Source organism: Salvelinus sp. IW2-2015, unplaced genomic scaffold (genome assembly GCF_002910315.2).
Source record: "Salvelinus sp. IW2-2015 unplaced genomic scaffold, ASM291031v2 Un_scaffold702, whole genome shotgun sequence".
NCBI lineage: Eukaryota > Metazoa > Chordata > Actinopteri > Salmoniformes > Salmonidae > Salvelinus > Salvelinus sp. IW2-2015.
Window position 1 is genome coordinate 69,123 of NW_019942599.1, and position 13,920 is coordinate 83,042.

Genomic DNA, 13,920 nt, shown 5'->3' on the forward strand with positions numbered 1-13,920 from the left:
GGATTATGATTGAATCCTACTACACCAGCTCTGACGCTCGTCAGATGTGGTGGGCTTGAAAACTATTAGGGACTACAAAGGGAAACGCAGACGCGAGATGCCCAGTGACGGGAGTCTACCCGATGAGCAAAATGCCTTTTTATGCTCGCTTCGAGGCAAGCAACACTGAAGCATGCACGGGAGCACTAGCTGTTCTAGATGACTGTGTGATAACGCTCTTGGTAGCCAATGTGAGCAAGACCTTTAAACAGGTCAACATTCACAAAGCCGCGGGGCCAGACGTATTACCAGGACGTGTACTCAAAGCATGCGCGGACCAACTGGCAAGTGTCTTCACTGACATTTTCAACCTCTCCATGACCGAGTCTGTAATACTGACACCATAGTGCCCACGAAGCTCATCACTAAGCTAAGGACCCTGGGACTAAACACCTCCCTTAGCAACTGGATCCTGGACTTCCTGACGGGCCGCCCCCAGGTGGTAAGGGTAGGCAACAACACGTCTGTCACGCTGATCCTCAACACTGGGGCCCCTCAGGGATGTGTACTTAGTCCCCTCCTGTACTCCCTGTTTACCCACGACTGCGTGGTCAAACATGACTCCAACACCATTAAGTTTACTGACGACACAACAGTGGTAGGCCTGATCACCGACAACGATGAGACAGCCTATAGGGAGGAGGTCAGAGACCTGGCAGTGGTGCCAGGACACAACCTCTCCCTCAATGTGAGCAAGACAAAGGAGCTGATCGTGGACTACAGGAAAAGGCGGGCAGAACAGGCCCCCATTCACATTGACGGGGCTGTAGTGGAGCGGGTCGAGAGTTTCAAGTTCCTTAGTGTCCACATCACCAACAAACGATCATGGTCCAAACACACCAAGACAGTCGTGAAAAGGGCACGACAACACCTTTTCCCCCTCAGGAGATTGAAAAGATTTGGCATGGGTCCCCAGATCCTCAAAAGGTTCTACAGCTGCACCATCAAGAGTATCCTGACCGTAAGGCGCTACAGAGGGTAGTGTGTACGGCCCAGTACATCACTGGGGCTAAGCTTCCTGCCATCCAGGACCTATATACGAGGTGGTGTCAGATGAAAGCCCAAAAAAGTGTCAGAGACTACAGTCACCCATGTCATAGTCTGTTTTCTCTGCTACCGCACGGCAAGTGGCACTAGAGCGCCAAGTCTAGGACCAAAAGGCTCATTAACAGCTTCTACCCCAAGCCATAAGACTGCTGAACAATTAATCAAATGGCCACCGGACTATTTACATTGACACCCCCCTCCCCACCCCCATTTGTTTTGTACACTGCTGCTACTCGCTGTTTATTATCTATGCATAGTCACTTCACCCCAACCTACATGTACAAATTACCTCGACTAACCTGTACCCCCGCATATTGACTCAGTACCAGTACCCCCTGTATATAGCCCCGTTGTTATTTTGTGTTACTTTTTATTATTTTTTACTTCAGTTTATTTGGTCAATATTTTCTTAACTCTTCTTGAACTGCACTGTTGGTTAAGGGCTTGTAAGTAAGCATTTCACGGTAAGGTCTACACTTGTTGTATTCGGCGCATGTGACAAATACATTTTGATTTGATTTGAAACCAGACGCTTTGGCGGCTCCATCCCTGGGAAAGATCTCTCTCCTCCACCTCCCACCTCCTACTCTCTCCCACCCCAGAGAGGAAGTTTCAGGAATAGACAGGAGCAGCGTTTTTTTCTTGTTTTCCTATTCCTTGCTCCATCCACAAATCATTTCCCTCTAACAACTACCATCCCTGCATATATATCTAGTGTCTCTCCTGGACCCATGCCAGGAAAAAGAGAGGAATAATTAAGTTGGACAAGGGTGAAAGAGCAAGAGAGAAATACAGAGGCAAGGAGAAAGGGGAAAAGGAGACGTGGAAGTTGAAGGGGAGAGTAACAAGGAGAGCAAGCTGGGGAGGGGGAAGGGAGGAGGGCGAGAGTGCTGAAGAGAAAGAATATTGAAAAACGGGATAACGAGAGAGATCTACTTACTGGACTAGAAAATGCTGTGCCTGGAAAATACCCAAGGACCACAAGTCATCATTTTATTTCATTTTTTTAACTATGAGAGGAAGAGATAATAAACATCTCTGTAGCAGAGGAACACAACAGAGAGCAGCCGGTTGGCAAAAAATGGAAAGTCACTTCATCCCTGATGATACACCACAGGGCAACCACACACACACTCCTCCTCCATCTCAACTCTTCCTCCACCACTTTGAAAGATGAGCCTCAGTTACATATTTCAGTCAACACTTAGAGACGACAAAAGTAGTGTTCAACTATATGGAAAAGGGTAGCCTATGCATGTAGCCATTCTGTAGCTGTGTGTGTGTGTGTGCACCTATACGCGATTATTATTATTTGTATTATTCTGCTTTTACTGTGTGTGTGTTTGCCAACCTCAATGGTGTGTCTGTGCGCATAAGTGTGTGTATGCAGTGGGCCACAGCTTATAGTAACCCACACAGACCGTAGCGTCACTTTCCCGCCACACTGTGCGTCCTTCTGGACTGTCCTGATTTGTGCCAAAATGACCAGGTGCCTTCAACTCCACTCGAGCTGCCCAACCAGCCTCCACCCACCCTTTACACAACCCAGGAACTACACACACACTTGTCCTGCTAGTCACACATGTCGCTCTCCCAAAATATACCTCAATGGTCTGAGATCATAGAGCTAGCGTATATAGCTTGCATCTTCACTGAGCCACTAAGAAAATGATGACCCATTGCAGGAAAATAACATTTAAGTGTAGTGCCACTTGCTTTAAAGAAACCTTTGGTTTCCTTGGTTCAGAGATAAACTGAATGGTAAACTCCCAAAGATGATATAAAGTACAGTGCCTTCAGAAAGTATTCACACCTCTTGACTTTTTCCACTTTTTCTTTTTTGTTGTGTTACAGCCTGAATTTAAAATGTATTAAATTGAGATTTAGTGCCACTGATCTACACACAATACCACACAATGTCAAAGTGGAATTCTGTTTTGAGAAATTTTTACAAATTTAATAAAAAATGTAAAGCTGAAATGTCTTGAGTCAATAAGTATTCAACCACTTTGTTTAGGGCAAGCCTAAATATATTCAGGGGTAACAAATTTGCTTAACAAGTCACATAATAAGTTACATGGACTCACTCTGTGCAATAATATTGGTTAACATGATTTTTGAATGATTACCCCATCTCTGTACCCCACACATATACGGATATTTGTAAGGTCTCTCAGTCAAGTAGTGAATTTCAAGCCCAGATTCAACCACAAAGACCAGAGAGGTTTTCCAATGCCTCGCAAAGAATGGCACCCACCTATTGTTAGATGGGTAGAAATTAAAAAGAGCAGACACTGAATATCCCTTTGAGCATTGTGAAGGAATTGGAATTGGAACACGCTGTCGTACATGTCAATCCAGAGCAACCCAAACATACTTAATGGGTGACATGCATGGTGAGTATGCAGGCCATGGAAGAACTGGGGCATTTTTAGTTTCCAGGAATTGTGTACAGATCCTTGCAATACGGGGCTGTGCATTATTATGATGAAACATGAGTTGATGGCGGCGGATGAATGGTACGACAATGGGCCTCAGAATCTCGTCACGGTATCTCTGTGCATTCAAATTGCTATCGATAAAATGCAATTGTGTTCCTTGTCCGTTGCTAGCCCATACCATAACCCAACCGCCACCATGGGGCACTCTGTTCACAACGTTGACATCAGCAAACCACTTGCACACACTACGCCATACACACTGCCATCTGCCTGGTACAGTTGAAACCGGGATTCATCCATGAAGAGCACACTTCTACAGCGTGCCAGTGGCGATCGTAGGTGAGCATTTGCCCACTGAAATCGGTTACGACACCGAACTGCAGTTAGGTCAAGACCCTGGTGAGGACGACGAGCATGCAGATGACAGTTTGTGTAGAAATGATTTGGTTGTGCAAACCCACTGTTTCATCAGCTGTCTGGGTAGCTGGTCTCCGATGATACCACAGGTGAAGAAGCCAGATGTGGAGGTAATGGGCTGGGGTGGTTACACGTGGTCTGCGGTTTTAAGGCCAGTTGGACGTACTGCCAAATTCTCTAAAACAACGTTGAAGTCAGCTTATGGTAGAGAAATTAACATTAAATTCTCTCGAAACAGCTCTGGTGGACATTCTTGCAGTCAGCATGCCAATTGCATGCTCCAAAACTGCACATATTAGAGTGGCCTTTTATTGTCCCCAGCAGGTGGACAATAAATAAGGTGCACCTGTGTAATAATCATGCTGTTTAATCGGCTTCTTGATATGCCACACTTGTCAGGTGGATGAATTATCTTGACAAAGAAGAAATGCTCAATAACAGGTATGTAAACCAATTTGTGCATACAATTTAAGAGAAATCAGATTTTTGTGCATATGGGAAATTTCTGGGATGTTTTATTTCATGAAACATGGGATCAAAGCTTTACATGTTGTGTTTATATTTCTGTTCAGTATAATTACGCTTTGGATACACCCAGTCACTACAAAGATACAGGCATCCTTCCCAACAGTTGCCGGAGAGGAAGGAAATTGTGATTTTAAAACAGTTATAGTGTTTAATGGCTGTTATAGGAGAAAACTGAGGATGGATCAACAACATTGTAGTTACTCCACAATACTAACCTAAATGACAGAGTGAAAAGAAGGACGTTGGTAGAGAATACAAATATTCCAATAGCATCCTGTTTGCATTAAGGCACTATAGTAATACTGCAAAAAAATGTGGCAAAGAAATTAACATTTTGTCCTGAATACCAAGCAATATGTTTGGGGCAAATCCAACACAACACATCACTGAGTATCACTCTTCATATTTTCAAGCATGGTGGTGGCTACATCATGTTATGGTTATGCTCGTCATCGGCAAGTACTAGGGAGTTTTTTTTTCAAGATAAAAATACACAGAATAGAGCTAAGCACAGACAAATCCTGGAGAAAGAGAGCTTGGAGAGTTAAAAAATTATGGCCAAATATTGTGCAATCCAGATGTGCAAAGCTCTTAGAGGCTTACCCAAAAAGACATTAGAAGCCAAAGGTGATTCTAATGTGTATTGACTCAGAGGGTTGAACATGTGTTTTATTTTTCATGAATTAAAGATATATTAGTGTTTATTTTTCATGAGTCTCAACTGTGAGGGAACAATAATTGCTTGCTGTTTAATATAGACTTCCTACTTTCTTGTTAGAAAATGTATAGTGCCTATAGCAGAGGGTCATGGGAACCAGTCAAGGTGTTAGATGCTTTCCCAGCATGCATTTGGAGGGGCATCAAGGTGTAGGCAGCAAAATAGACTGGGTTGTTCATGACCTTTCAGCCTTTTCTCTACTGTAATGGACACGGCCATCTCGACTTGGTATTGTGGCTCAGCTTGAAAGGATAAGGACTCAGAGTGTGTGTGTGTGTGTGTGTGTGTGTGTGTGTGTGTGTGTGTGTGTGTGTGTGTGTGTGTGTGTGTGTGTGTGTGTGTGTGCGCATGTGTGTAATTGAGTCATGCAATTGAGTTTCCATTCATTAAAGGGCCAAAAGGAGTGTGACAATGTCTGTAGCTAGGTTTCCATCCACTTGTTGAAATATTTTCAAGCGATTTATCAAATACTTGCATTCAAATTATATACATTTTACCCGCGGAGGTGTGTTTCCATCAAACTGGCTTGTTGTGGATAAAAAGCTGTGCGTAATGATGTAGTGCACATAAAAAGCACTTTGTTGTATAACTTTTCATTCGCCATTTTTAACTCTTTCGGTGGTTTTGCCACAGAAAGTCTTGTGATAACAGCACATTCGCGCCCACTCTGGTCCTGGCACACGTGCTCTGTCCTACGGCTCGCAGGTACAGTGCAGAGGGTACATGAGATTAGCCTAGCACTGATCATCATGTCCACATCATACAAATTAAGATATTTATATATAACTATATTCATGGGAAATGAGCGTCAAGCTCATCACCGTGCACTTTCTCTAAACTGTGAATGCTTTCCCAGGTCCTGGTGGGAAGGACCACACAACATAGTGTCACGTGACTGCAGTTTACTTAGACTTTACAGGTATTCTATCAACAATTGCGCAAAAAAAGCATTTCCACTGCCATTTGTTGCTTGATCCATTTGACCGGCAAAAAATTATCCACCCGTCTAGCGTATTTTGTTTTGTCGACATATAGGAACGTTTATTGACAATCATGCTGATTTCTATTAGGCCTGTCGTGAGTATTTTTTTTAACCTAAATATACTTTACTCACATGAAAATGATTGTATGGAAACATATTTTGTGAGTGGTTTAGTGTGTGTTTGGGATTATGAGTGTTTTTCTGTACAATAAAGTGAAATTGCAAATGAATGTAAACTTACCCGGATCTTTATGGTCCGTGTTTTCCCACCACAGTTCTTTTTCAGGAGCATTTTCTGAGGGGAACCAAGGAGAAAGACTGATTAGCAAACATACCTCTTTGGACCAACTTCATCCCTCGGCACTGGACACTGACTCATTTCAAAACACCACTGAATAATAATAATGCATTTATTTGTAGAAAACACTTCATACAAAGAATGCAGTTTAAACTTCACAATTAGGGGGACGTTTATTCCTCAGAGAGCAGTCAATGTGTTTCATTATGAGTGAGGAGTAAATTAATGTTTGTTGATGTCACAGCAACTGACTATTGTGAGTCAATTAAGAATTATAATCAAGAAAGTGACCGGAGTGCAGCTGCTGCTAAACCAAAGAAGCCAGTCAATGAAGCTTATGTAACATCCTGTCAAAGACTCCTTCCCAGTCCACCCAGCAGAACCATTCTCGTAAGTGACAGAGGCCCTTTACAATCGAGGAATTGTCTGGGGGGGAGGCGGGAGACTGGTGCTTTTGAAGAGGAACAGGGCTCTTGGAAGAGGGGAGTAGAATGGAAACGCAAGACTCCTGCTGTTGTGGAGGAAGGGAGAGTTGGTTTGAATACCTTATGTAAATGTAAATACCCCCTTAACAACAATGTGAGTACCATCCGTTTAGAATTTGAAAGTATGGTGACTATCATTAAATAGCCCTTAAAATGTCCTCTGTGTCACCCCTGAAACCTTATATGCATTTCAGTCATTTGAAGACAACAAAGAATATTCCGATTTTTTTTCAAGGCGCATATCTGACAGACCGATCATTTGTTGCAATAAATCGGCCACACAAACGGTTTGCGATGACAATCGTTTCCTATACTTCTTTCACAAATCAGGCAACGTTTTTAAGAACCCAATTCATACAGTCCAATTTGATCACATCCTTGACGGGATAAGCCTTTTATACCTCCCATGCACATGCCAGCAAGTTTAGGAATGGGAGCAGACATGGGGCGATGTGGGTAGGCTTCTATTTGAATAGATCCATTGAATATACACCATCACAAATAAACCCAATTATTCATTTGTTTACGCAGGTCCTAAGAACCATTTTCAAAAGAATAGAATAGTATGTTTTGAGTTGAATTACGTTACTGGTCTATGCAGCCTATAGGATACATGGCTGCGCCATGCAAATGAAATCAATAATTCCTTATTTTATTCATTAAACAGACAAGACACACATATTTCATAGTAAGAATATAATGGAATATAACAGAATAAAATACAACTAATATTTTTCCTACACAACACACAAAACAGTGAAATTTTGAAACAGAGCCCACGCCCATGTTTTTTTTATCCACTTCCCAGTCGACACGGTGGGTTCGGGCCTATTCCGTTTGAGACTCGGAGGACTCGGCATCGACTCGGACTCGGGGGGCTTCATAGCTCGGACCCGAGTTAGGCAGAGTCATATTACTCTGGCTTCCGGCTAATGGTACTCGGGCCGAGTCTACTTCAGCATACCTGGCCCCTTCGGCCAATCCTGGCTTAATATAATGACATTTGCAATTTGTGTGACATTGAAAAATATCCTGCATGGAACTTTTGACAGTAGCAATGGGCTGCCTGTGCATTCTGAGAAGACAGAGGAAAATAAACCGGGTAACTTATGAATTGCTGAACCTAAACATAGAACATAGACAAAGTTTGATTCCAGATAGACAAAGTTTGATTCCAGATTGAGACCTCACATCACCAAGTCAACAATAGGCTACTATTTCCTGTCAGTTTTACAAATCTGTGATTGCAATTTTCAGCATAGCAAATAGCAGCATACATGTATCGTCAATTGCCAACATCAATGCTGGAGGGTACTATCTATTTATTCAATTCCATTCCTTTATTTAGATTTGTGTGTATTAGGTTGTGGAATTGTTAGATTACATGTTAGATATTGCCTCACTGTTGGAACTATAAGCACAAGCATTTCGCTACACTCGCAATAACATCTGCTAACCATGTGTATGTGACCAATAAAATTTGATTTGATTTGGAAAGTCAGGCGCCAAGTCCGGCTCGAGCAGCAAAGCAGACCGCTCGAACAGCAGAGGCCACCACTGCTTGATCGTGTGTTTTTGTTTTATTTAGAGGTAATGCAAAAAAAAAATGTCATTGTCCATCAACAATGACAAGCCACCGGGGTCTGACAACTTGGATGGAAAATTACTGAGGATAATAGCGGACGATATTGCCGCTCCTATTTGCCACATCTTCAATTTAAGCATACTAGAAAGGGTGTGCCCTCAGGCTTGGAGGGAAGCAAAAGTAATTCTGCTACCTAGTAAAGCCCCCATTACTGGCTCAAATAGCCGACCAATCAGCCTGTTATCAACCCTTAGTAAACTTTTGGAAAAAATGGTCTTTGACCAGATACTATGCTATTTTACAGTAAACAGATTGACAACAAAATTTCAGCATGCTTGTAGAGAAGGACATTCAACAAGCACAACACTTACACAAATGATTGGCTGAGAGAAATTGATGATAAAAGATTGCGGGGGCTGTTTTAGTTTTTAGTTAGTTTTTTCAATCTTTACTAATGAATTGCCACTGGCTTTGAGGAAAGCCAGAGTGTCTATGTATGCAGATGTCTCAACATTATACATGTCAGCTACTACAGCGACTGAAATGACTGCATCACTTAACCTCACTAGGGAGTGTTGGACGCTAGCGTCCCACCTGGCCAACATCCAGTGAAATTGCAGAGCGCCAAATTCAAAAACAGAAATACTCATTATAAAAATTCATGAAACATACAAGTGTTATACACCAGCTTAAAGATAAACTTCTTGTTAATCCAACCACGGTGTCAGATTTAAAAAAGGCTTTACGGCGAAAGCATACCGTGCGATTATCTGAGAACAGCGCCCAGCAGACAAATCATTACAAACAGTAAGAAGCCAAGTAGAGGAGTTACACAAGTCAGAAATAGCGATAAAATGTATCACTTACCTTTGATGATCTTCTTATGGTTGCACTCCGAAGACTCCATGTTACACAATAAATGTTTGTTTTGTTCGATAATGTCCCTCTTTATGTCCAAAAACCTCAGTTTTGTTGGTTCTGTTCAGCAATCCATTGTAACAAAGCGCGGTCACAGCAGACAGACGAAAAATCAAAAAAGTACAATAAAAGTTTGTAGAAACATGTCAAACGATGTTTAAAATCAATCCTCAGGTTGATTTTGTCATAAATAATCAATAATATTTCAACCGGACAAAAGCTTCGTCAATAGAAAAGGAGAAACAAGAAAGACATGCGCTGGACTCATGTCTGGAAATTTCCACTGTCCTCTCATTGAAAGTGCTGTATCTCCCTCACTGTTCAGAGTAAAAGCCTGAAACAGTGCCTAAAGACTGGCCGCATGTAGAAGAAGCCATAGAGATCGTGAACTAGGTCCTAAGTCTTTGTATGATTGATAGGCTTTCAATGAAAAACAGCCTTTCAAAATAATAGTACTTCCTGGATGGATTTTCCTCAGGTTTTCGCATGCCATATCAGTTCTGTTATACTCACAGACATTATTTTAACAGTTTTGGAAACTTTAGAGTTTTCTATCCAAATCTACCAAGTATATGCATATCCTAGTTTCTGGGCCTGAGTAGCAGGTAGTTTACTATGGGCACGCTTTTCATCCAAAACTCAGAATGATGCCCCCTACCCTAGTGAAGTTAACAAAGAATTGCAGTTAGTTACTGAGTGGGTGGCAAGGAATAAGTTAGTCCTCAATATTTCTACAACTAAAAGCATTGTATTTGGGACAACTCATTCACTAAACCCTAAACCTCAACTAAATCTTGTAATAAATAATGTGGAAATTGAGCAAGTTGAAGTGACTAAACTGTTTGGAGTAACCCTGGATTGTAAACTGTCAGTAGCTAACATGGGGAGAAGTATGTCCATAATAAAGCGCTGCTCTACCTTCTTAACAGCACTATCAACAAGGCAGGTCCTACAGACCCTAGTTTTGTCGCACCTGGACGACTGTTCAGTCATGTGGTCAGGTGCCACAAAAATTGCAATTGGCTCAGAACAGGGCAGCACGGCTGGCCCTTGGATGTACACAGCGGGCTAATATTAATAATATGCATGTCAATCTCTCCTGGCTCAAAGTGGAGGAGAGATTGACTGCATCGCTACTTGTATTTATGAGAGGTTGAATGCACCGATCTGTCTGTTTGAACTACTGGCACCCAGCTCGGACACCCATGCATACCCCACAATACATACCACAAAAGGTCTCTTCACAGTCCCCAAGTCCAGAACAGACTATGGGAGGCACACAGTGCTACATAGAGCCATGACTACATGGAACTCTATTCCACATCAAGTAACTGATGCAAGCAGTAAAATTATATTTAAAAAACGGATTAAAAAAACACCTTATCGAAGAGCGGGGACCGTGAAGCAACACAAACATAGACAGACACACACACACACACACACACACACACACACAAAACACACACACACTATAACATACACACTATACACACACACGTACACATGGATTTTGTACTGTAGATATGTGGTAGCGGTGGAGTAGGGGCCTGTGGTAGCCATGCTGGTTAAGTGTGCCTTGAATTCTAAATAAATCACAGACAGTGTCACCAGCAAAGCACCATCACACCTCCTCCTCCATGCTTCATGGTGGGAACCACACATGATCATCCGTTCACATACTCTGCGTCTCACAAAGACACGGCGGTTGGAACCAAAAATCTCATCAGACCAAAGGACAGATTTCCACCTCTCTAATGTCATTGCTTGTGTTTCTTGGCCCAAGCAAGTCTCTTTATTATTATTGGTGTCCTTTAGTAGTGGTTTCTTTGCAGCAATTCGACCATGAAGGCCTGATTCACGCAGTCTCCTCTCAACAGTTGATGTTGAGATGTGTTTGTTACTTGAACTCTGTGAAGAATTTATTTGTGCTGCAATTTCTGAGGCTGGTAACTCGAATGAACTTATCCTCTGCAGCAGAGGTCACTCTGGGTCTTCCTTTCCTGTGGCGGTCCTTATGAGAGCCAGGTTCATCATAGCGCTTGATGGTTTTTGTGACTGCACTTGAAGAAACTTTCAAAGTTCTTGAAATGTTCCGCATTGACTGAACTTTATGTCTTAAAGTAATGATGGACTGTCGTTTCTCTTTGCTTATTTGTGCTGTTCTTGCCATAATATGGACTTGGTCTTTTACCAAATAGGGCTATCTTCTGTATACCACCCCTACCTTGTCACAACACATCTGACTGTCTCAAATGCATTGAGAAGGAAATTCCACAAATGAAAGTTTAATGAGGAACACCTGTTAATTGAAATGTATATCATGAGGCTGGTTGAGAGAATGCCAAGAGTGTGCCAAGCTGTTATCAAGGCAAAGGGTGTGTAACGGTGGTCCTCCTCCTCTTCAACCGAAAAGGAGGAGTATTGAGGGAACCAAGGCGCAGCGGGTTGTGAACACATAATATTTAATTAAAGACAAGACGAAAACACGAACTTCACTATAAACTAACAAAACAACAAACGGAGTAGACAGACCTGAACGACGAACTTACATTAAACACGAGAACGCACGAACAGGGAAAATAGCCTACACATAAAATGACGATGTACAACACAAACCGAACAGTCCCGTATGGTGCGACAAACACTGACACAGGAGACAACCACCCACAACGAACACTGTGAAACAACCTACCTAAATATCTCTAAAATATGACTCTCAATTAGAGGAACGCCAAACACCTGCCTCTAATTGAGAGCCATACCAGGCAACCCTTAAACCAACATAGAACAGACAACATAGAATGCCCACCCAAACTCACGTCCTGACCAACTAACACATACAACAAACTAACAGAAATAGGTCAGGAACGTGACATAACCCCCCCTTAAGGTGCGAACTCCGGGCGCACCAGCAGAAAGTCTAGGGAGGGTCCGGGTGGGCATCTGACCACGGTGTGGCTCAGGCTCTGGACGAGGTCCCCACCCCACCATAGTCAATCCCAGCTTACGTTTACCCTTATCATGACCACCCTCTTATTTCCCCCACCTAATTTAAGGGCAACACCAAGATACAGGACAGCTCCGGGACAAGGTAGCTCAGGACAGAGAAATAGCTCAGGACAAGGGATAGCTCAGGATAAGGGAGCTGGATAAAGAGGTAGCTCAGGATAGAGGGCAACTCCGGACTGAAAGGCAGCTCCGGACAGAGAGACAGCTCTGGACTGAGGCAGTTCTGGGTAAATAGCCGCTCTGGGCTAGGGACAGCTCATGACTGTCTGACGACTCTGGACGCTCATGGCTGGCTGACGGCTCTGGACGCTCATGGCTGGCTGACGCTCTGGACGCTCATGGCTTGCTGACGGCTCTGGACGCTCATGGCTGCTGACGGCTCTGGACGTCTCATGGCTCGCTGACGGCTCTGGACGCTCATGGCTCGCTGACGGCTCTGGACGCTCATGGCTGGCTGACGCTCTGGACGCTCATGGCTGGCTGACGGTTCTGGTACGGCTCATGGCTCACTGACGGCTCTGGACGTCATGGGCTCACTGACGGCTCTGGCAAATCTGTCTGGTTGGCGGCTCTGGCAGATCCTGTCTGGTTGGCGGCTCTGGCAGATCCTGTCTGTTGGCCGCTCTGGCAGATCCTGTTGGTTGGCGCTCTGCAATCCTGTCTGGTTGGCGGCTCTGGCAGATCCTGACTGACGACGGCTCTAGCGGCTCCTGACTGAACTATCGGCTCTGACGGCTCGGGACAGACGGGCGGCTCTAATGGCTCGGGACAGACGATGGCTCAGACGCGCTGGGAGACGGATGGCTCAGACGGCGCTGGGGAGACGGATGGCTCAGACGGCGCTGGGGAGACGGATGGCTCAGATGGGCTGCGGAGACGGATGGCTCAAATGGCGCTGCGGAGACGGATGGCTCAGACGCGCTGCGGAGACGGATGGCTCAGACGGCGCTGGGGAACGGATGGCTCTGGCTGATCCATCTGGCGGAAGGCTTTGGCTGCTCCTGTCTGGCGGAAGGCTCTAGCGGTCTCTGTCTGGCGGAAGGCTCTAGCGGCTCCTGTCTGGCGGAAGCTCTGTAGGCTCATGGCAGGACGGGCGGCTTTGCAGGCTCATGGCAGACGGGGCGGCTTTGAAGGTTCAATACCGACGGCAGTTCATGCGGCGCTTGGCAGACGGACAGTTCAGGCGCCGGTTGGGCAGACGCAGACTCTGGCCGGCTGAGACGCACTGTAGGCCTGGTACGGGTGCCGGAACTGGAGGCACCGGACTGGAGACACGCACCTTCAGGCTAGTGCGGGGAGCAGGGACAGGGCACACTGACCTCTCCAAAGCGCACTATAGGCCTGGTGCGTGGTACCGGCACTGGTGGCACCGGGCTGAGTGCACGCACCTCAGGACGAGTACGGGGAGAAGGAACAGTGCGTACAGGGCTCTGGAGACGCACAGGAGGCTTCT

General features: G+C 44.5%; 1 protein-coding gene across 2 annotated transcripts in view; it reads right to left on the reverse strand.

Annotated features, from left to right (window-relative positions):
- Positions 1–13,920, reverse strand: part of si:dkey-16j16.4 (uncharacterized) — a 69,802-nt gene that overhangs the window by 16,249 nt on the left and 39,633 nt on the right. For both annotated transcript variants that reach the window (XM_024135967.2, XM_024135968.2), the window contains exon 4: positions 6,414–6,467. In XM_024135967.2, the coding sequence (XP_023991735.1) occupies positions 6,414–6,467 (54 nt within the window). The remainder of the gene's footprint in view (positions 1–6,413; positions 6,468–13,920) is intronic.